This window comes from Podarcis gaigeae (genome assembly GCF_964106915.1).
Source record: "Podarcis gaigeae genome assembly, chromosome: 1".
Taxonomy (NCBI): domain Eukaryota; kingdom Metazoa; phylum Chordata; class Lepidosauria; order Squamata; family Lacertidae; genus Podarcis; species Podarcis gaigeae.
Genome location: NC_139678.1, coordinates 42,919,248 through 42,939,501, shown reverse-complemented (window position 1 = coordinate 42,939,501; position 20,254 = coordinate 42,919,248). Strand labels below are relative to the sequence as shown.

General features: G+C 41.7%; 2 protein-coding genes across 2 annotated transcripts; one reads left to right on the top strand and one right to left on the bottom strand.

Moving 5' to 3' along the window:
- Window positions 1-116: 116 nt before the first annotated feature.
- Window positions 117-19,237, top strand: DNAJC17 (DnaJ heat shock protein family (Hsp40) member C17). The gene is made up of 11 exons (XM_083745289.1): window positions 117-337; window positions 2,354-2,423; window positions 3,352-3,410; window positions 4,831-4,918; window positions 5,291-5,373; window positions 5,897-5,993; window positions 6,904-6,953; window positions 7,447-7,524; window positions 8,261-8,341; window positions 9,363-9,485; window positions 19,040-19,237. Exons 1-11 carry the CDS (start codon window positions 260-262, stop codon window positions 19,160-19,162), a joined length of 930 nt encoding a protein of 309 aa, XP_083601415.1. The 5' UTR covers window positions 117-259; the 3' UTR covers window positions 19,163-19,237.
- On the bottom strand, window positions 14,858-19,030 carry LOC310847655 (uncharacterized protein C15orf62, mitochondrial). Its single transcript, XM_083745656.1, has 2 exons — window positions 17,285-19,030; window positions 14,858-16,099 (listed from the first exon to the last, which is right to left on the bottom strand). Exon 2 carries the CDS (start codon window positions 15,975-15,977, stop codon window positions 15,435-15,437), a length of 543 nt encoding a protein of 180 aa, XP_083601782.1. The 5' UTR covers window positions 15,978-16,099; window positions 17,285-19,030; the 3' UTR covers window positions 14,858-15,434.
- Window positions 19,238-20,254: the final 1,017 nt, after the last annotated feature.

Here is a 20,254-nt window from a genome sequence, read left to right as displayed (position 1 = left end):
CCTTACGCGGAGTCTCGTGGGAGCTCCAGCCTTTCTAGGTCCGAGGCATGACGGGAATCGTAGTTCTAGCCACACCCTCGAGGGGGAACTGCTGAGGAGGCAAAGACTACGTTTCCCAGCAGCCTCAGGGCAGCGCGAGTCGCTGTTGGGGTGGCGGACTAGGGTAGCCTCGCTGAGGAAAGGCAAGCTCGGTCGGGCAAGTCGAGGGAATAACAGTCGCTTTGGCCCCGTAGAGAAGCGGGTCGGAGCGGGAAGAGAAATGGCGGTGGATAAGGAGCTGCTGGAGTTGGACTTATACGCGCTGCTGGGAGTTGGCGAGAAGGCGTCGGATAAAGAGGTCGGGAAGGCCTCGGGCTGAGGGGAGGGAGAGGCGGCGGTGGCGGCCGCTGGAGATCCCTGAGGGCCCAGCCGGACCCTCGCAGGCCCCCGAGGGCCAGAATTATAGCAGGGGGCTCTGTCCCTGGCGGGACAAGACCTCAGGGCCCTCGAGCTGCTGTGTTCAAGGGCCCATGGCCTAAAGTATTGATACGATTCTGCACACACTTTCCTAGAGGACAGTTGGCACTGTACTCGATGGGTCCCCTCTCTGAGTTACCCAGTAAATCTGAGATGCGCCGGGGTGCAGCCCTGCGCGAAAGTCGCGCCTTCTTCAAATGCGATCATACTACTGTTTTCTCATAGTCACTATAGAAGGGACCACGACGGTCATCTAGTTCAAACCTGCAATGCAGGAGTCTTTTGTCCAACGTGAGGCTCGAACCCACGACCGTGAAATACAGTCTCGTGCTCTGCCAACCGAGCTCTCTCTCATAGAATGGTAGAGTTGGAAGGGTCATCTAGTCCAACCGCCCCCCCCCATGCTATGCAGGAATCTCAACTAGATCATCCATGACAGGTGGCCATCGAGCCTCAGCTTAAAAACCTCCGAGGAAGGACAGTCCACCACCTCTCGTGGGAATCTGTTTATGATAGGCTTTGCAAGTGTGTGGTACTGAGCTGCAAGAATGAACTGTGATTTGAGATGGCCTCTTAGGTTTGCTTTGGATGGTTGATGTGGTGAGTATAATGATGGGGGAGGTGAACTATGAGCTAGGAAGTCCTTGGTTTGCATCTGATCTTGGCCACAATTCTTTCAGTCTCTCCATCTGGCATAAATTGATAATAATGCCGTCTTATTTTGTGTGGGCAAACATTGTGGCAACCTTGCAAGTATGTTCCTCAAAAGTTACTAGAAGACTTATTTTTATTTGTTATCCTGATCCTTTCACCCCCATTTGAGGCATTTTTTTAAAAGCCAAATTTTAACATGTTTTCCTTCCAAGAGGTGATATTTCCTTCCTTAGAAGCTTCTTGAAAGCATGTTTGTAAGAGTTTCTGCAATAATGGGTTTTAAGCACTTTGAGTAGTCAATAGTGTTGTTATATATTATTGTGTTAATATTTTGCTTTAAGTTTAAGGATCAATAGCTTCAATTGTCTTTTTAGTACTCATTTGGTCCACTAGGTGGTGCCTAAATACCAGACGTTTTTAGTCTGTACATACTGTATATTGACATAACTTTTTAAGGTAGTTATCTTAGAATAATAAGACACTGCTTTGCATATGAAAATGTTTCTGATAAGGAGTATTAATGTTAAAATGAATGCATGTGATCTATACTTCATAGTAACTCTGTTGTGACAGAATTGTACAGCTGGAAAGATGCTAACAACATCTGATCCAGCAACCTGAACAGAAGAAAGATTCAGTGTCTTAACAGTCTCACACGGATTTTCAATGTGCCAGAGAACTCAGAGGTTCCTTACTGAGAAGATCAGTAATACAGTTTTTCCAGCACTACTGAACAACCCATCAAATGTGCATTTGCAAGGATGGGTTGAGGCTTCTGGAGCACACTTTTGATTCACAGGCAGAAACAGCAAGAACAATCGGGGCTGGCCAACATGGAACTCATGTAGTATTTTGTAGCTTCTGGCCAAGTGTCAGCACATGTTCAGTTCCTGTCAGGCCAGGTTGTTGCCATTGGATGGAATCAGCGAAACAGTTACTTTGACAAATAAAATATTTTTATTTACCTGAGCAACGCAGTCCAAGCATTGAGGATGCATTAGGCAGCAGGTGTGTTTGTCATATCTACAGCAGTATTATACCAGGGTTGCTTGGTATAAGGTAGGCCTGCATTTGGGCAGATAACCTCTGGCAGCAAAACAAACCTCTTAAAAGAATGAGCTAATTTTAAAACTTTTCCTATTTACTTTTAGTTGCCTGCTGTCCTATCTTCTACATAACTGAATACTGCCATAATCTGCTAATCACACTGTTCATTGCATTGTTTTTGCTCTGTCATTTACAGATTAAGAAAGCCTACAGACAGAAAGCCTTGTCCTGCCATCCAGATAAAAATCCAGACAACCCCAAAGCAGGTATGGAAAGTATTCATAGACACTCTTAGCTTTTATTGACTGTTTTCCCTGTGTGATCACTAGAAGTGGCTAGATTTATCCAGAATTACACTGGTGTGTTTTATTGGTAATAGATGGAATGTTCTGGATATCAGTATCTAGGCTTGATTATTTATGTGACCCTTTAATCACATGAAGCCTCTTGTGTACCAGGTCCATTGGTTGACAAATGGTGCAGTTTTTAGGCCTGCTACCAAGAACCATAGATTGGCAGGTACCACAGACAGAGCTTTTCTGTGGTAGCCCCCGATATTTGAAGCTCCCTCAGAAATTGTGTATGGACCCCCATTGTTTGAGTCTTAAGCAGATTTGAGATTTTTATTGTTCCTCTAAGCTTTTGTTGATGATTTTATGTAGGCTTCATCTTTTAGCTGCTGCTATTCTGTTAATTCTGTAATTGCTCAATATGTTATATTTATTGCTGCAAGCTGCTTTACAATGTTCATAAGCTTATCTGGGGGAATATAAATATATTCAATTAAATGATGACTCAGCAGTATTTTGTATTCCGAAGGGGGCTAATTGTTTGAGATTCAGGACAGACAAAATAAAATGAATTTTCATACATGATGGCTAAGTTCTACTTTCACTGTCCAAGGTTGTGTCCTCTGAATACAAGTTACTAGGAATCACCTGTAAGTTTAGAAATAAGATATTAAGAATAAACTACTGATCCTTGCATAAGGGACGAACTGTATTTTAAATGGAGCAAACTGAAGTTTTGAAGTTATGGTGAGGATTGACTTTCAAATATTGTAAGTAGCTTTGTTGTGTTCTCTGAAATGATTTACTTAGACAAATTTCAGACAATCATTTACTTAGTTCTATATCTAGGAATTGTATGCATTCTCTTATTGCTGTTTCATTTTTTTCACTTTCTGTTTCCTAGCTGAGCTCTTCCATCAATTGTCTCAAGCTTTGGCAGTTCTAACAGATGCAGCAGCAAGGGTGAGTTATTTTAATGCTCTGTTAGAACTCCAAGCATTTTCTGGCTCTGCTGTTAGACACAAATGCTTGGAAAAGAAAAGTGCAGTCAGAAACTTATTTCAGTACAAGCCAACAAGTTGTTTCTGGCTGTTCCCTTACATATCTCTGGATATGTACAGAAATTCCCTACTTCTCTCAGCAATAGACTCCTATTCTAAACCGTGAGTGGCTGAGGCTGGGTCATACTTGCATGGAGGGAGAACTCTGTAACCATCAGAGGTCATTTGAGCCTCTAATAACACAGATGGATCAAAGAATACTCCCAGACTGCACACCTGCTCCTTCTGGAGAAGTGCTACCCAATCCAGAACAGAAAAGTGGCCTATCTCCGAGAAACAGGAGCTACCCAATCACAAGACCTCTGTCTTTCCAGGATTCAAGCTCAGTTTATTGACTCTGATCCAGGCCACCCCTGCATCTTGCTCCACACTCAGTTGTAATGGAGAAATAAAGTTGAGTTTCATCAGGGCAACACCTTGCTCCAAATGACTGCTTCCAGTGGTTTCATATACCGGTAGATGTTGAATATCATTGGGAACAATATAGTGCCCTGTGGCACCTCATAGTGTAAATGTGTTCGTTGACCTCGGGGAAGGTTAAAACTAATTTATTCTTGCCTTGGAGGCTCGATACGAATCCTTCATTTCAAACTGATCTCTGCATACTTTCTAAATTAGTGATAGCTTGGGATGGAAGAGATTTTTGGCATTATGATCAAGTATTTAGGTTCTAAAATGAGCTGGGTTCCACTTATCTGAGTAAATAATACTTCATATAAAGAAATAAGATGGAATTGAAAACAATGTGAGAGAGATAGAGGGAGAACTATATGCACAGCTTTAAACTCGTTTGCTGCAACAGATCTTATTACTGAAAAAAGTAACTGCTTTTTTTATTGGTTTTCTCCTGTATTTGGAACTGTTGTGACATGAAAGCAGGTAGAGCTCTTGCAATTCTATTGTTCTTGCCCATTCTTTGGATTCCTGATAAAAGCTGCAAGCAAAACTATACCTGTTGTTAACACCTGTTGTCAGTATGTTTCAGACCATGCTGCCCCTGCAGTGCTAGCATTAAACTGGGCTAGTGATCTAATACAGACATTATAAGTAAAATGTATACTTCAGAATACTTTCAAACATTTGTATCTTTCTGGATTTCACATATTCTGGTCCATCTTTCTTTCCTCTGTTTGTGGATATTACTAATGTTAGTTACTGAGAAGTCTGGAACTATTAAAATTTTTATCCTTTTTAAACACAATCTGAATGTTCATGACGCTTGCAGATCTTTGTTTTGTTTTAATTTTAATATTTCTAGATATGTGATTGAAACTTTCATTTGTTTTGATTTATTATTTTTTCTTGTCCTATCACTACTGCAGGCAGCATATGATAAAGTGAGGAAAGCAAAGAAACAGGCAGCAGAAAGGACTCAGAAACTTGATGAAAGGAGGAAAAAAGTCAAACTTGGTATGTAAATCTAGAATATTATTTTGCATATGGAGTAAATGCCAGGTTGCAGGATCCTTACCATTTGTTCATGTCTGCAATTCGTTTGTTTTCATTGAAATTTGAGGTGGTATCAGTAGGTGGTATCTTAAATATACTGTACTGTGAGCAGTGATTCATCCTGTTAGAAATGAATCGCAGGAAAAACCAATCTGTTTGGGTTTGTCCTATCTTGGAATCATAGAACTGTAGAGTTGGAAGGGACCATGAGGGCCATCTAGTCCAACCTCCTGCAACGCAGTAATCTTTTGCTCAATGTGGGGTTTGAACCCACGACCCTGAGATTAAGAGTCTCCTGCTCTATCAACTTGTGGACTTCTTCTTTTGCTATAGATCTTGAAGCCCGGGAAAAAGAAGCCCAGTCCCAGGTTAGCAAGGAGGAAGAGATCCAGATAACTAGAACATTAGAGCAAGAGGTAAGGGTAGCAACCAAACAAAATGTTATTTTATCAGAAATGAGGATGGGATCCTTTATGTGCACAGCCATTGTGAAGAGCAGAAAGTTAATAGTATTGAAAGATAAATTATGCTGGCAGCCTATAGGAGTAGCAGCATTGAAGTTCAGGCTGTGTGAAAACATAGCATAAAGGGATTATAAACTTGAGGGGCATAGTTCAGTGGTAGAGTGTGCTTCACATGCAAAAGGTCCTAGGTATTGATCCTTGGCATCTCCAGGTAAGACTCCTTTCTAAAAAATACCTGTAGAGAGAGATAGTCTAACTTTATATAAGGCTGCTTCCTGTGTATCTATTCTTCTCCCCCCAAAAAAAACACTTTTCAATTTGGCTGTTGTTGCTAGACAGGAGATAAATAGACTGCTGGTCTATTCCTTGTGACACTTTCTTCATACCTACAAGTTAAAGAGTAGATTGTTTTGTAACAGCCACTTTTCTTGGCAACATGGCCACCTTTTTTTTTGCCTTCTGCCTCTTTCCCCAGATCCTACGGTTACGTGAGGAGGGATCCCGCCAGCTGGAGGAACAACAAAAACTTATCCAGGAACAAATACGACTTGAGAAAGAACAGCGAGTACGAGGTAAGGCCAGGCAAGGTCAGAGCCTCTGACTGCCACAAAGTTGTCTTGCCTTGGTCCTCTTTGGAACATGCCCATGGGTGCTCAAAGCCAGTTTGTTTTTGTTGTTAAGGAGTATATGCCTGTAGAAAAATAGTCTTTTCTTTGCTGCGTCTCTTGTTGTGGAGCTTAGTGGCAAAATATTCTTTTATTAAGTAGAAGGGTCAAACAAGAAGAGTTAAATTGGGAGATGTACAGCACACTCCTATTCATGTCTACTCAGAAGTAAATTGAGTTCAGGGGGACTTTCTCCCAGGTCAGTGTGTGTAGGATTGCAGCTCTGGTCTCTTCTAAGCTGTGCCACTTATTTCCTTTTTCACCCCAGGCAGATGTGAAAATGAGGAAGGTATTGACGATTATTTTAATGAATGTTTGCAAAGAACTTTGCAATATTTGTTACAGATTTTTCAGTTGGCATGTGAGATTGGTTTATGAACATTCAGTGCTATTTTTATCCTTCCAACCCAAATTTATTTATTCTTTTATTTATTACATTTATATGCCACCTTTCTCTTCCAATAATCTGAAGTTGGTGTACATGGTGTAGTGTGTCCCCCCATTTCATCCTCACAACAACCCTGTGAGGTAGGTTAGGCTAAGACATGGTGACTGGTCCAAGGTCACCCAGTGAGCTTCATGGCTGAGTGAAATTTTCCAATCTTGCTGTCATTGGAGCTCTACTTCTGGAAGTAACAAGAGTCAAAATAGAACCCCCTTTTGACTTGCATAGTTATCAGGATAATTGCCAACCTACACCCAAATCCCCTGTGGTGGAGTTTAAATCAAGCTAAGGATATGCAAAACATAGACTTTCTTATTTTCATTCATTAAATGTCAGTGTAGTTTTCATTTTCTTTTTCTTTTCTTCTTTGAGGCAAACATGATGGGTATGGAGAGGAGGGCAAAGGAACACCCAAGCTCAAAGTAAGACATTCCCAAAAATTGAGCTATGAAGAGAGATGAGCAACTAACTTATCATTCCATCAGTAGAAGCCACATGGATCGCCTCTGGCCACACAGAATGCTGGACTGTCTCTGGCATCCTCGCTGCTTACTGGAATTGTCACTTACTTCATCTTAATGTGTTCCTTGCACTTTAATCTAGAATCTAGGCACTAGGATGAAGGTAATTAGAAGTTAAGTCTCTGTGACTTGGGATATTGACAAGTTGCCAGATGCTGCTTGATGTATGTAGTAATTTTCAGATCTTCTAAATGTGAACTTTTCCCTGTGCCTAGGACTATGTACATCTGTCCCTGTGCAGTGTAGACATTCCTTTTAGTATGTCTACAAATTTTAACATCTGAATCCGTTGCCTCTATAGCATCACAGATGCAAAACCAAATGCTAGATTCTGCTATATATTGCATCCAGTACACTGACCAGTGTGAATTAATTTCTAACTTTTCCTCATTAGCTACGCTGGAAATGCAAGAAAGAAGATGAAACTAAAGGAGGCTATTCAAAAGAAGTTCTTCTGCAAATCCTACAAAAGGTCCTGTTCCAAAATGCTCCTTTCATCTTGGTTGGTTGGTTTTGCCTAGCATTCTGTAAGAATAAGCAAAGAAAGTTGATATCTTCATAAACTAATGAGGCCCCCCCATGGTAATTATAAATCATTCCATTCCTTTTTGTTGGTACAGGAGGACACTATAAGGAATTTATTAACATGTCAGCTAATATTTAATACAACTAATATATCCCTGTGGTATGACTAGTAAATAATTTGATGGTGTGGTTTAACATGTGATCTTTACTTCATCCCTATTTGTACTTCAGTAACTGCTAGGCAGATTTGACTAGCTTGGGCTTTCTCTTTTTTTGGGGGGAGGTGAACAATTAATTCAGAACTAGGCAGGAACAATAACCTCATTCATTACATCACATGATGATGATGTTCTATGGGGTTTTGCTGGGAGAGTGTGATCTGTGAACTGACTTATGGCTGTGTTGCATTTCAAGCTTGTTATGATGACCTTGGCCTCAAATCAATGACTACTATTGTAATATCTCTAAAAACTCTTTAACTAGCGTTTTGACATAATTATGCACAGTATATCTTATTACAAAATGTACTCTTCACCAGTATTGTATCTCATCCCGCTGCAGTCCTTTTTCCATTTGTTATTTATGGAGACTTTGGCAAGAGCTGTCATATATCCCATTTTAGAACATACGGTTTCTCCCCTAGACCTATGTCTTGACTTTACATTTCTTATTGATTCTGGCAGTATGGCGAAGTTCTGAATTTGCTAATCTCTAGCAAGAAGACTGGGAGTGCAGTTGTGGAATTTGCCACGGTGAAAGCTGCTGTAAGTTTTTCGACTTGGGAATTTCTCAGTGCACCTTTATGGTGGTATACATTGACCTTTATGGAAGAAGGTATCATTAGAAGTCTTTCTATGACTCTTCTACATCAACTGGGCTTCCCCCACCCAACCCTTCTGACTGGCGCAGAAAGCAGGGCCAGTTCCCCATCTTTCAGCAATGGATGGGTGTTTATAGAGGGGTGGGAGGCTCTGAGAAACTTCACCAAAACAAAGGGAAAGCATTTATTGCAGTTTAGGAAACCAAACTTAAGTATTTCTATATAGATAAGTAATTTATGTGAATAGTTTCTTGTTACTTTAAACACTCACTCTTATAGCCCCTGAGTAACAAAAATATCATGGTAAAACCTTCTCCCATCAGTATGCAAATACCACTATCAAGATAGTTACCAGTAAACCCTATAATGCTACATCTGTTTTTTTATTGTTACTAGGATGCTTCTCTCCATATTATGATGAGCCTTAGATGCAAAAAAACAAAAAAAAAACCTTAATGAAGTTAGGAAGGAATTTTCCTCCCATTAGATTATCTGATTATTTTACTTTTTACCCTTCCATACAATACATTTAGTGTGGTTTGCTTTAAGCAAGCTGGATTTGTTTTACTTTTCCCACAAGCTCTCCCCTATCAAATGGTGCATCCATGTGGCACTGGCATGCATTCTCTCACATTAATGTGCGCACACAAACCTACTGATGGAAATGGGATGGGCTAATCAGGGACTGGGAGGGGCCGATATATAAGCTTGGAGGGGTTTTCAGCTCCAACTAGCACAACCTTCCCCAACCTGATGCCCTTGAGATGTTTTGGACTCCAACTTCCATCAGCCCAGCATAATCAGTGTTTGGGGATAATGGGGATTATAGTCCAAAGCACCTGGAGGGCACCAGGTTGGAGAATGCTGATTTAGCATGATTGTTTAATCAATTGACCTGTGGCTATTCTGTTATTCTGGGCTTAGTATGGGAAGCCTGAAATGAAGAGGCTGTTTTTATTCATTAGGAGATGGCAGTGAAGAATGAAGTTGGCCTGATAAGCAATCCTCTAAAAATCTCCTGGCTAGAGGGCCAACCACAGAGCAATCCTGTGTTTGCTGACGGCACCAGCCTGCCACAGATATCCAAGGTAGGACCAATACAAGCTGCTACTTTTGCATTTGGTGGTTCTTAAAATCTGTTTGAACTCTGCATACACCTGGTAGGGGCACTAGCAAAAATATTCCGTTCATCTTTGTACTTTTGCCTTGAGAAGCATTCACTGCGCAACTGTAAGCCATTTAAAGTTTTTCATTTACGAACTTGTTCTAATGAAAGCAAGTATAAATCTGGCTTGATGTTGAGCTTGTATAGATATGATCTGCTGCAGCACTAATTGGGCTGTTGCTAAATGGAGTAATAGAGAGGATCCTATGTGATGTTTGCTGTGTTTAGGGTTGGGCTGAAGAAGTACTTGCACAGCTGATGAAAGATGAGCCTTGGGAAGCGATCTCTTCTGAGAAACTAGATTGGGGCAGATAATTCTCCCACAAAAGGAAAGGCTTGTTTTACTGATGAAACTCATGGTTTTAGAGCAGTGGTGGGAAACCTCCAGCCCAGCATCAGCTGATGGTCAGGTCTTGCAAAGCCCTGTGCACAGCACTTTGCAAGACCAGGCAGTAAGCAGATCATCACCAATTTGTGCACTGTGTCTTTGCCACCCACCTGTCAATTTTGTGGGGAGGGGACAGATCCAGTTCCCTACCCCTGCTTTAGAGTATATAATGAGAAAGTCCCATCATTGGAAAGAGCCCTACAAATGTGATGCACTGCCTGCAAATCTGCTAAATAAAATAAACCTCTGTGATCTCTTTGAAAGCAGATCTAAACTATAGGTTCCTCACATCCCCAAATGTGGATTGCACCATTTCAATATTATATTTATAAAGACTGTTCTAATGTTTCTAGAACTTCCCCTGCTCTGTTGAAGGCAGGGGAATCGGTGCTGTAGAGTGCAAGATCATCTGAGTTTCCATTTTATATTTGAAGCTTCATTTGTTTTTACTTTTTCATTTATAGCTTGTCGTGTCTTGAATCAGAGCACCTATTGTTAGTCATAAATGAAATAAGAGTCTTATGTGTTAAGGACAAAACAGACTAGATAAATGGGTGATGGAGGGAAGTGGGAACATGTAAATACCACTTTATTATCTTGATTTGGACCATCTCTTATAGATATGTGAGATGGGAATGCCCAGCTATTCATTCTGCAGATGCTGATATTCTTTAAAAGCAAAAGCAAAGAGAACTCTGGGGCAAAGTCTGCCCTCCTTTTCTCTGTGCACGTGGCTTGAATAGCTTTTTCAATAGTGTGTGGGTGGTAAGGTAGCAGCTGTCTACTTAATGAGCAGGTATTCTGGTAGTTTCTCAGGTGAGGCTGTTATTTGCATCTTCCTTTGTTTTGCTAGCTGGTTACTTTGTGTTTAATTCCAAGTAGTAGTTCCTGAGAAACTGCCTCTCAGCCTCCCTGAGGTTTTGTTTGAGCCTGGATGGCTCCACCTAGGGAGCACTTTCAGCTCTTTTCAAAGAGTGGCTTTCCTGCCCGACTCCACAGGGCTGTGTGTTTATGGCCACAAATAGTCTTGCCTGGAGTGCAGTGCGGAACAAATGCTGTGACTGGTTGTGCTGAACTAGGTGGAATCCAGCAGTACTTTCTGGTTGTTTGGGGCCAAGAGATGTTTTTCTCCCTTGCGCAATATAGGCGAAGCTACTGGGCATGATAGCTATGCCCTGCCTCTCCAGCCAGAGGCAGCAATGCTTCTCAATACCAGGAAACCACAGGAGGGGAAAGTGCTGTTGTGGTTGGGTCCTGCTTGTGGGTTGGCCATTGTGAAAACAGGATGCTGGACTAGATTGGTCACTAGCCTGATCCATCAAATTCTTACTTTCTTATCACAAACAATGCCTATAAATGTTGTTTTCTCAGGACTGAAGAGCAACAGTTGTCTCCAAACAGAAGCTCTTGTTGGTTTTCAAGTTAGCTTATTGCTTCTTATGAAGCCTCTGGCTTATGACGTGAGTTTATCTTGGCTTGTTTCTGTTCCATATGTTTCTTTCTGGGAGCCCATATATTCTGCCTGCTGCACAGGATTAATGTGTATGAACCCAAGCTGGGAGCTGTGACTGAGTTCATAGCTCTGCGGAAGTGATAGATGCTCTGATACAGAGGCCTTCCAGCTACTTGCTGGAGTGCAGACATTGGGATTGTGCTATTCTGAACTCTTTCTTAGATGATACCTTAGCAAGTTTTGTATTTGGACACATAGCAGCACCTTTCAGTGGGATGTAATTGCAATTCATGTAATTCCTGGTTTTTCAGTGGGTTTCCAGCTAGAAGGGATACAACTGGTATGTCTTTCAGGTTGGAGATTAACTCCAGTACTTGCACTCCCCCCCCCCCCGAAGTAATAGTTTGCACCTAAGCTAACTGGCCTGCCAGTTTTTATGAATCAGTTTTCATAAGAACTGGGATGGTTGCCTAAAATAGCAGGGTTGTGTTTGATCCCAATGTATTTTTTTAATAAAAAAAATGCAGTAGGCGGATACTGATTTTTTACTTGAAAAGATAGTAAACTTCTGTAAAGGTAAAGGTAAAGGTACCCCTGCCCGTACGGGCCAGTCTTGCCAGACTCTAGGGTTGTGTGCTCATCTCACTCTATAGGCCGGGAGCCAGCGCTGTCCGCAGACACTTCCGGGTCACGTGGCCAGCGTGACAAGCTGAATCTGGCGAGCCAGCGCAGCACACGGAACGCCGTTTACCTTCCCGCTAGTAAGCGGTTCCTATGTATCTACTTGCACCCGGGGGTGCTTTCGAACTGCTAGGTTGGCAGGCGCTGGGACCGAATGACGGGAGTGCACCCCGCCGCGGGGATTCGAACCGCTGACCTTTCGATCGGCGAGTCCTAGGCGCTGAGGCTTTTACCCACAGCGCCACCCGTGTCCCAATAGTAAACTTCTGTACTGTAACCTAAATTCAGTACAGAAAAAGCTGGATCCTGCAACCTGAGTAAATTACCTAAATGAAATAAACATCCATACATTACAACACAAAATATGGTAATATTCTTAATCAGGAGAATTTAAAATTGCTTTTATAATTTTTACAATTACACAAAAATATTAAACCTGTGAAAAGTTTACTTATATTTTGCATCCTTAGCCTTTGACATGTGAAGTTCCAGTAAACTTCACTTTGATATGCAAACTTTTTCCTGTTGCTTGTGCCATGCCTGCGGTGATCACCTTCCTTCCTCTTTTTGTATAATTACTCCTGAGGTGACATCACTGATTCCTTACATCCTTTCTACAGAAACTTCCCACAACTTATTTTGTTTGGCAGTACTTGAATATGAATGCTTGTAACTTGCTCTATTCATTCTCTTCCCAATTTTAAGCGACATCTTTAATGCCTCTTTATATTTTGGGATCCTCTTCCACTTCTGTCTGTAGTTACACGCTAAAAAAAAGTTATTGAATTTTAATGACCAATTTACTTCAGCGCTTATCTCTTGACTTCTGTCTGCCCTGAGGTTCTTTTTACTATCCTATTCATGTTTACTAGCCTTCCAATAAATACTTAACTTAGGTGCCCTCCTCCTGAAATATTGTAAAATCCATTAAGCATGTAGACTGTATACCCACACAGTGCTTGTTTTGTCTGTGCTGTCATCTTGCTTCTAAAAGGAAACCTCTTGCGGCATTATCCTGTTTGTTGGCTTGCTCCTTGAGTTATGTGATGTTGCATGCTTAATGTATTTTTTTGTTAGAAAAATTATATGTTATCTGCAAAGATGATTCAAAAGCAGATGCTTTTTTGCAGCATGGACACTAGCTTGGCACTTGCACCAGGACAAATCTGCTATTCATTTATTTCATAACATTTCTACACTGCATGATTGTAAAAATAAATAAATAAATCTCAAAGCTGTTTACAAAAAGATAAAAAAACAGAATCAAGAAAAATCCACAGCCATACTTTAAAACATACAAAAGTTAAAATACTAAAACATTAAAATTACCTCAACTTTTTAAGCATCTGAGTAAGCATCACTTTTTGTGCTGGAGTGGGAATTGTCTGGCATGCTAGCTGAAAAGTTATGCCAATATACATTGCTGTAGAGCAGGGGTGGGAACTAGATCCATTTAGTGGGCCAGATCCTGGGTTCTGCTAACCCTGCAAGGCCACTTTGACAGGTGGGCAGGGCCCTACCCACCTGTCAATCTGACATTGGGTGGCATGTTCCGTGCTAGAAAAGGAAAAACAAGCTTGAAGTCACCCCCTGTCAGTGAATAGACTTGCTCTCGCTGCCAGTCAGCTGATTGGATTAGTGACAGCACACAACTGGGAGTGCACTTTCAGACTCCTAGTTGTGCAGTGGCAGCCACATCTCCACCTGCCCCACACTTGATGTCACCTATGGCAGCAGGTTGGCGTGGTTTGGGAAAAACTGTCTCACGGGCCAAACTGGGACTTGTGTTGGCCCTAATGAGGACCGTGGGCCAGAGGTTCCCCACCCCTGGGAGTTTAGTGTGTCCTGTGTTTCTCACAAGGCCATGCTGTTAACCTGAGGAAATCACTCTAAGCTCGGTTCTCACTCTTGACTTGTTTATAATGTGAAGACAGAAGCAGAAACAAGGGTAAGAGTCCCTGGTTACTTAGGAACTCTTGGCATGCTACAGCTTTATCTTGATGGCACAGTCATTATGGCAAGTATGCAAAAATGGGTGGAGTTCATAATTCAATTCAAGTGTTAGTTTTACAGAGGGCAAAACTACATGTGATGTTAGCCATGCATTGCAAACAAATATGCACAGCCTGACTGTTTTTATATTGAAGCAGCAGCAGCCATAGGGTTCCAATCTGCAGTACAGATAGTAAATTGCACCTTTGGAGGTAAATAGCAGCCAGTGATGCGGCAGTTTTCCACAGGAAACCTATATGAGGTGGTTGTTTTCTCTCTGAAATAAAAGCCGTGAGGTTTTGTATTCTTGTTTAAACTTGGAATTGTTGTTGTTGGTTTGTATACCACCCTTCATCCATAGATCTCAGGATAGTTCACAACATAAATTTACAATATAAAAAGACAAAATGCATAATACAAATAAGAACTCACAAAAATAACACTTGCATTTTGGTCCTGAGACTGACCTGCAATAGCAAGCAAGGGAGTATGACTGTGAATCCATCTACACATTGTAAGTGTTTATTCAGGGCAGTAACTCAATAAATTATTTTGACATGGCCCTGGAGCCACATGATTTCATAAACAAGCCTTGGGACATGATATTTCTTACAAGGGGGTCTTAGGTGGTTTGGATATGCTTAGGAGAGCAGTAGCTGTTTGGTTTTCCTTTCAGTGGCCCCTTTCCTGCTCTTTCTAGAGTTTGATGTAACAGGGTTTTCCCCAGTCACACTGTTATATGAATGCTTGCCAATGGAAATTAAAGGAGACACAAATGAAGTACATGAAATACTTTTAATAAGGTCTAAAATATATATTCTCTTTCACATTTTACAATGGATTATTCATAGCTTATTGTGGAAGCTATAGTTATACACTTCCTTTCCCCTGTGACAAATAGAAAGAAAAACAATTGCTTTCCAATAATGGTCTGGCTTTCTAATAGCTTAAATATACCCATTAATGAGGAAAATATGCACCAGCATAAAGGAAGATGAACTTCAGTCATGTCTAGTTCAAGGCTCTTGTATATCCATGAGTTCCTTATAGTTCCTTCATGTTACAACCACCCACCCTTTTCCAGACACACACTAGTTGTAGAATCTCTGATACGGTCCAAATGTAGGAAGCATCTTGTCATAATGAAGTACTCTGAGTAGGAGTTCTTGGGAATGTGTGATGAATGGAAATACAGTAATGCTAGTAAATTCCAAGTAGATACTGTGTTCAACTGCTAGCTAGTCGTCTGTTCTCAGTTCATTGAGAAAAATAAAAAGCAACCTTGGTTGCGTATAGGCAGTGAAGATGAGCCAGTGGTTCGGTGTAATTAATTCCTCTGCTTTTATTTGCGAGTCTAGCTAATCTGACAGTAAATTCTGGTTTCTGAGTGTCTGCAAAACATCATCAAGGAGTGAGGGCCCCAAATCCAATGTGAAAGAAAAAAAGGGGTCTAATGGATCACGAATAGGATTTCTGTAGCAGGAGGTGGTTTCAGAGAGCCACCAGTTTGTGGCTTGGTTCCTATAAAATAGGTCTGGCTGTGTTTGAGTGGCCTTGTGGAAATGACGTGAAGTGCTTGGGAAAGAAATGTCTGTAGAGGGAGAATCAGTGTGGTTTATTATATTGGGGCAGCTGGCACTGTCCAGATATAGCCGAGGTGGTTTGGGAGGTGGCAGTGGCTTGCTGAGTAGGTTTTGCTCGCTCTGACATGATAAATAGTCCGACTTTCCCGTCAAGTCTCTTGGGAGCTCCCTTTTGTTGTACTGTTGTCCACTGGTGTCTATTGTTTGGCTGTTATGATTCCAGATCGTGACTTGATTGCCCAGCTTTTTATGCCTCCTGAATGAGAGGCGCTTGAAGAAACCAGAGGATCTGATGGATCCTCTCCGCCAAGTTTCCATGGTGAGGGAAGCAATAAAAAAGGCTGGTGACTCCCAACTGTATGATGAAGGAGGCCAGAGGCCTCCGTGTTGAGCTTAATTGAGGCTTTCTGAGTCAGTGGGGAGCTTCTTTCTTCTAATTTCTGGAAGAAAAAAGAAAACCTAACAAGCTGGCTTCCCAGAGAAGGCAATGCTTGACTGTTAACCCTCACTTCCACTAAAGAAATCATTGGGAAAGAGTTCTACCAACATGACTTTCATGACCGTATTAGAACTGTAGAACTGTCCAAGTTATCAGTATTTCAAAGAAAATGTTAAGTAGACATATAAAAAGCACTTCAAGTATTGTGAATTTGAAAGCCAATCATAACTCTTAGTGTGTAAATAGTTGTGTTTTAAAGCATTTGTAGTTGAGGCTCTGTCATCCCAGCTGGCTGAGATGCAGCAGATGAGTTATTGCAGTGTACAGGATGGGGCTTGACCCTTCTTACTCCTCTGCTGCTTGACTCTGCCATGCTTCTGCAGTAGCCTTTATTCAGGACAGTGGCAACCAGTATAGTACTATTTGAGAGAGAGTTACTGACCTATCTCCGTCATCATCATCAGCCTTCTTCCCTGCCTCCCTGCTTCAAATCACCTTATCCAGTGGTCCCTTAGAACACCTCCCTGGTATTCTTCATTCCTATGTTTCCTTATCTGTCACCCCCATTAACACAGTTTTCCACAGCTTTTTGTACAAATCCACATCTCACTCCTTTTTTTTCTTTCTTCTACCTTCAATGGTCTTCCCATTTTCCATTTATCAGGCCACTTTCCTTTCTTTCTCTAGAGCTCTCTTTAAGACCAAATTATTTCCAAAAGAGTCTTTTCTGACCTACCCTGCCTTTGTTTCACTTGATCTGCTACCTTCCCTACCTCATTTCCTTCCTCAGTTGTTAGGCAAAATGAGGTACTATCTAATGCAGATTGAAAGCTGTAATGTGTCAGGACGTACTAACTTCATCAGCCACCTCAAGGTCACCAAACTCCACTTGCCCCTTTTAGCCCATTTTAAATCCTTACCACACAAAGGAATTATGGGGCTGCCAAATAAAGGGCTGTATATACATATCATCATCTCAACAAATTTACCCAGATTCTAGAGCACAAAGCAGCATCCATATGGTGGAATTGCTGAATGTTACATGACAGAAAAGTCATTATCAGTCTCTCACTACTGGATTGGCAGAGCCGAGAATTAGCAAAACTATATTCATGAAGGATTTCTAGAGCTTAAGTAGTTGCAGAGCTTAACATTGAAGAAAATGAAATGTAGAGTTGCTACTTACTGTGAGACAGAGGGGAATTTTGAAGGAAGTTCTTCCAGCCCAGGGCACAGCATACCTGTGTCCATGTTTAAAAATCCACTGTATCTTCTTGGCTTTACCTCTAGAACACCATTCCTTCGGTGTTACTCCTTGCCCTTCTCACACAGCCACTCATGTGTTTTGCTGGTGGCAATTCCTTTGTGTGTGTTCTGTGCCAAGCCCTTGCTGACTCAGTTACATCAGAAACTGGGATTTACACTATTAGTTAATTGCAGAGATTGCAGGAAGTAGGTGTGTAGACCTGTGAAGTGTCAGCCCACACATACAAAGCTTCAAGAGAATACAGGGCATCTATGGAATACTACTTGAACAACTTTCAGTGTAGCTGCTGGAAGAGGGGGAGGACAAGGAAATACAGTAAGACCCAGTTCGGAATTGCAAGTTCAAGGGACCCATGCATTTCTACTTAAGGTTGGAGATGGGATCTCTCCCCGTCCCCAAATGGCACCTTCATGGTCAGAGGCAGTAAGATTCTGACTATCAGGCGTGGTGGAGAGACAGAAGCAAATAATCACGCTATGCTTACAGCTGTCCAGGGACACCTGACTGGTGGTCACTCCTGGAGACAGGATGCTGAACCAGAAGGACCTTGGTCTGATCCAGTCCAGCAGATTTTTAAGCAGAGGTTGGATGGTCATCTACCATGGATGCTTTAGCGATTCCTGCATTGCAGGGGATTGGACTAGATGTCCCTCGGGGTCCCTTCCAAGTCTACAGTTTTATGATTCTATTATTCTTTATATTGTATTCTCACACCATTATATGTTACATAAGCAAGTCACAAATATAAGGTGCCAACTGCCTTCAAATTTTTAAAAAGGCCTGACTAATCAGGAATGTACAAAAATGGCTGTTTTTACTCTGCTGTATGAACTGGATAACTCCAAAGCTGAAAATGAAAAGCTGTTGATTGGTATTAAAGAGCCATGCCACCTATAATTCCTCTTGAGACTCAACAACACTAAATGTTTAAGTACAGAATCTGTTTAATAGAGTGCTGAGAAATAAAATGCCACACAATTTCTAGGATAATGGTTCCACTGGTTTTACAGGATATTAGGCCAGGGGAATCCCCTCAATGTAAGATGTTTCGTTTTCAAAAATTTTAGATTTGAGGATTTGTATTGTTCTCTTCTTGGAATCTGAGGAAGAAATCACTAGTTAAGATTCTGGAACCCTCCTCAAAGAGTATTTGCAGTGTTTTGCCTATTCTTAATTAAAGTGATATTACGTTCCTGTAAAATTAAGGCAGTAGACAGTATTTTGATCCTAGAACATTTATGATGCTGCTTTAGTACTTCCTGTTATATTGCAGCAAAAGGAAATTTATTTATCATTTATTACATTTCTGTTTCACTTTTTCAGTAAGGAGCTAGCTTGGGTCTGTGTCCCCTTGCATAACCATTTTACCTTTACAACCACCCTGTGAGGTAGGCTACAATTACCTGTAGTAATGAGAACTGCCACAACTGTAATAGCTGAGAGTGGAGGAGCTTACTTATTCTAGCATGACATTTTGCTTGGAGTGGCTACATTAGAGTTGTCCCCACTTTGGGCAATCTTTATCGCCAATAAACACTAGCTAGTAATGTCTGTAAGGTACTCTGCGCCAGAAGACCTCTTTTCTTGTGCCATTGTGGTGGTGTTTATTTTAGGACTTCTGAAAGAACTAGCAGAGATTCCACCTTACTTTTCCTGCCATCCCTTTTTCTTTAGGGTTCGGTTGTCTCAGAGCGGGATTACGAAAGCCTCGTGATGATGCGGATGCGCCAAGCCGCTGAGAGACAGAAGCTGATTGAGCAGATGAAACAGGAAGATGAGGAAGAACCTTCCACATAGTACAAGGAGAAAAATAGCATTATCTTGTGTGTTTGCTTATACTTAAATTAAGTCAATAAATATCCTTTTTAAAAACAGCCGTGGTTTTCTTTGAAAAATAAACTGATCATCCTCAATAAGGGTATAAATCTGGTGGTGTGTGGCTCTGCTTCTGCTTAGATATCGGGTGCCCACACTGTCAAAGCTACCAAGTGAAATTTCTCCTCCCATTGACAGACCATGGGCTAGTTTTAATCTTATGGAAACTGCCCGAAAATGGTTCCTTGCTGTTGGCAACTCCACAGATGGGTATAAGTTATATAAATGATTGCCATGTTTACAAGGTATCTCCAGCAACCTCTGTGTGTTAAAGGGAGTTTCAAAGACACTGAAATGGTGATGTGATGAATAGACACATTAGTTGAGAAGAAGTCACCAGAAGGTTGTCATGCAATGGACCTTTGAGAAACCTATTGCTTCTGTTCCCACATGGAAGGCTTTTTTTTTTTTTTTTTTTAAAGGGTTCTGAAATACATTGGATGCACCCTCAAATCTGCAGCAATCATCATGGCAGGTTCTGGTGCTGTTTTTGGTCTTTTCTCACTGCTCTCATTAACAGTGAAACATGGAGATTATATATAATCGGTATTGGCCAAAGTAAGGTAAAGGTAAAGGTACCCCTGCCCGTACGGGCCAGTCGTGACCAACTCTAGGGTTGCGCGCTCATCTCGCTCAAGAGGCCGGGAGCCGGTGCCGTCCGAAGACACTTCCGGGTCATGTGGCCAGCGTGACGAAGCTGCACTGGCGAGCCAGCACCAGTGCTGCACACGGAAACGCCGTTTACCTTCCCGCTATAAAGCGGTACCTATTTATCTACTTGCACTTAGGGGTGCTTTCAAACTGCTAGGTGGGCAGGAGCTGGGACCGAATGACGGGAGCTCACCCCGCCGCGGGGATTCGAAGCACCGACCTTATGATCAGCAAGTCCTAAGCACTGAGGTTTTACCCACAGTACCACCCGCGTCCCACGTTGGCCAAAGTACATGACCATATTTTCAAACACAAGGGGAGTAAATGGTTTGGAACTACACTACTAATCAGTAAATAGCCCAT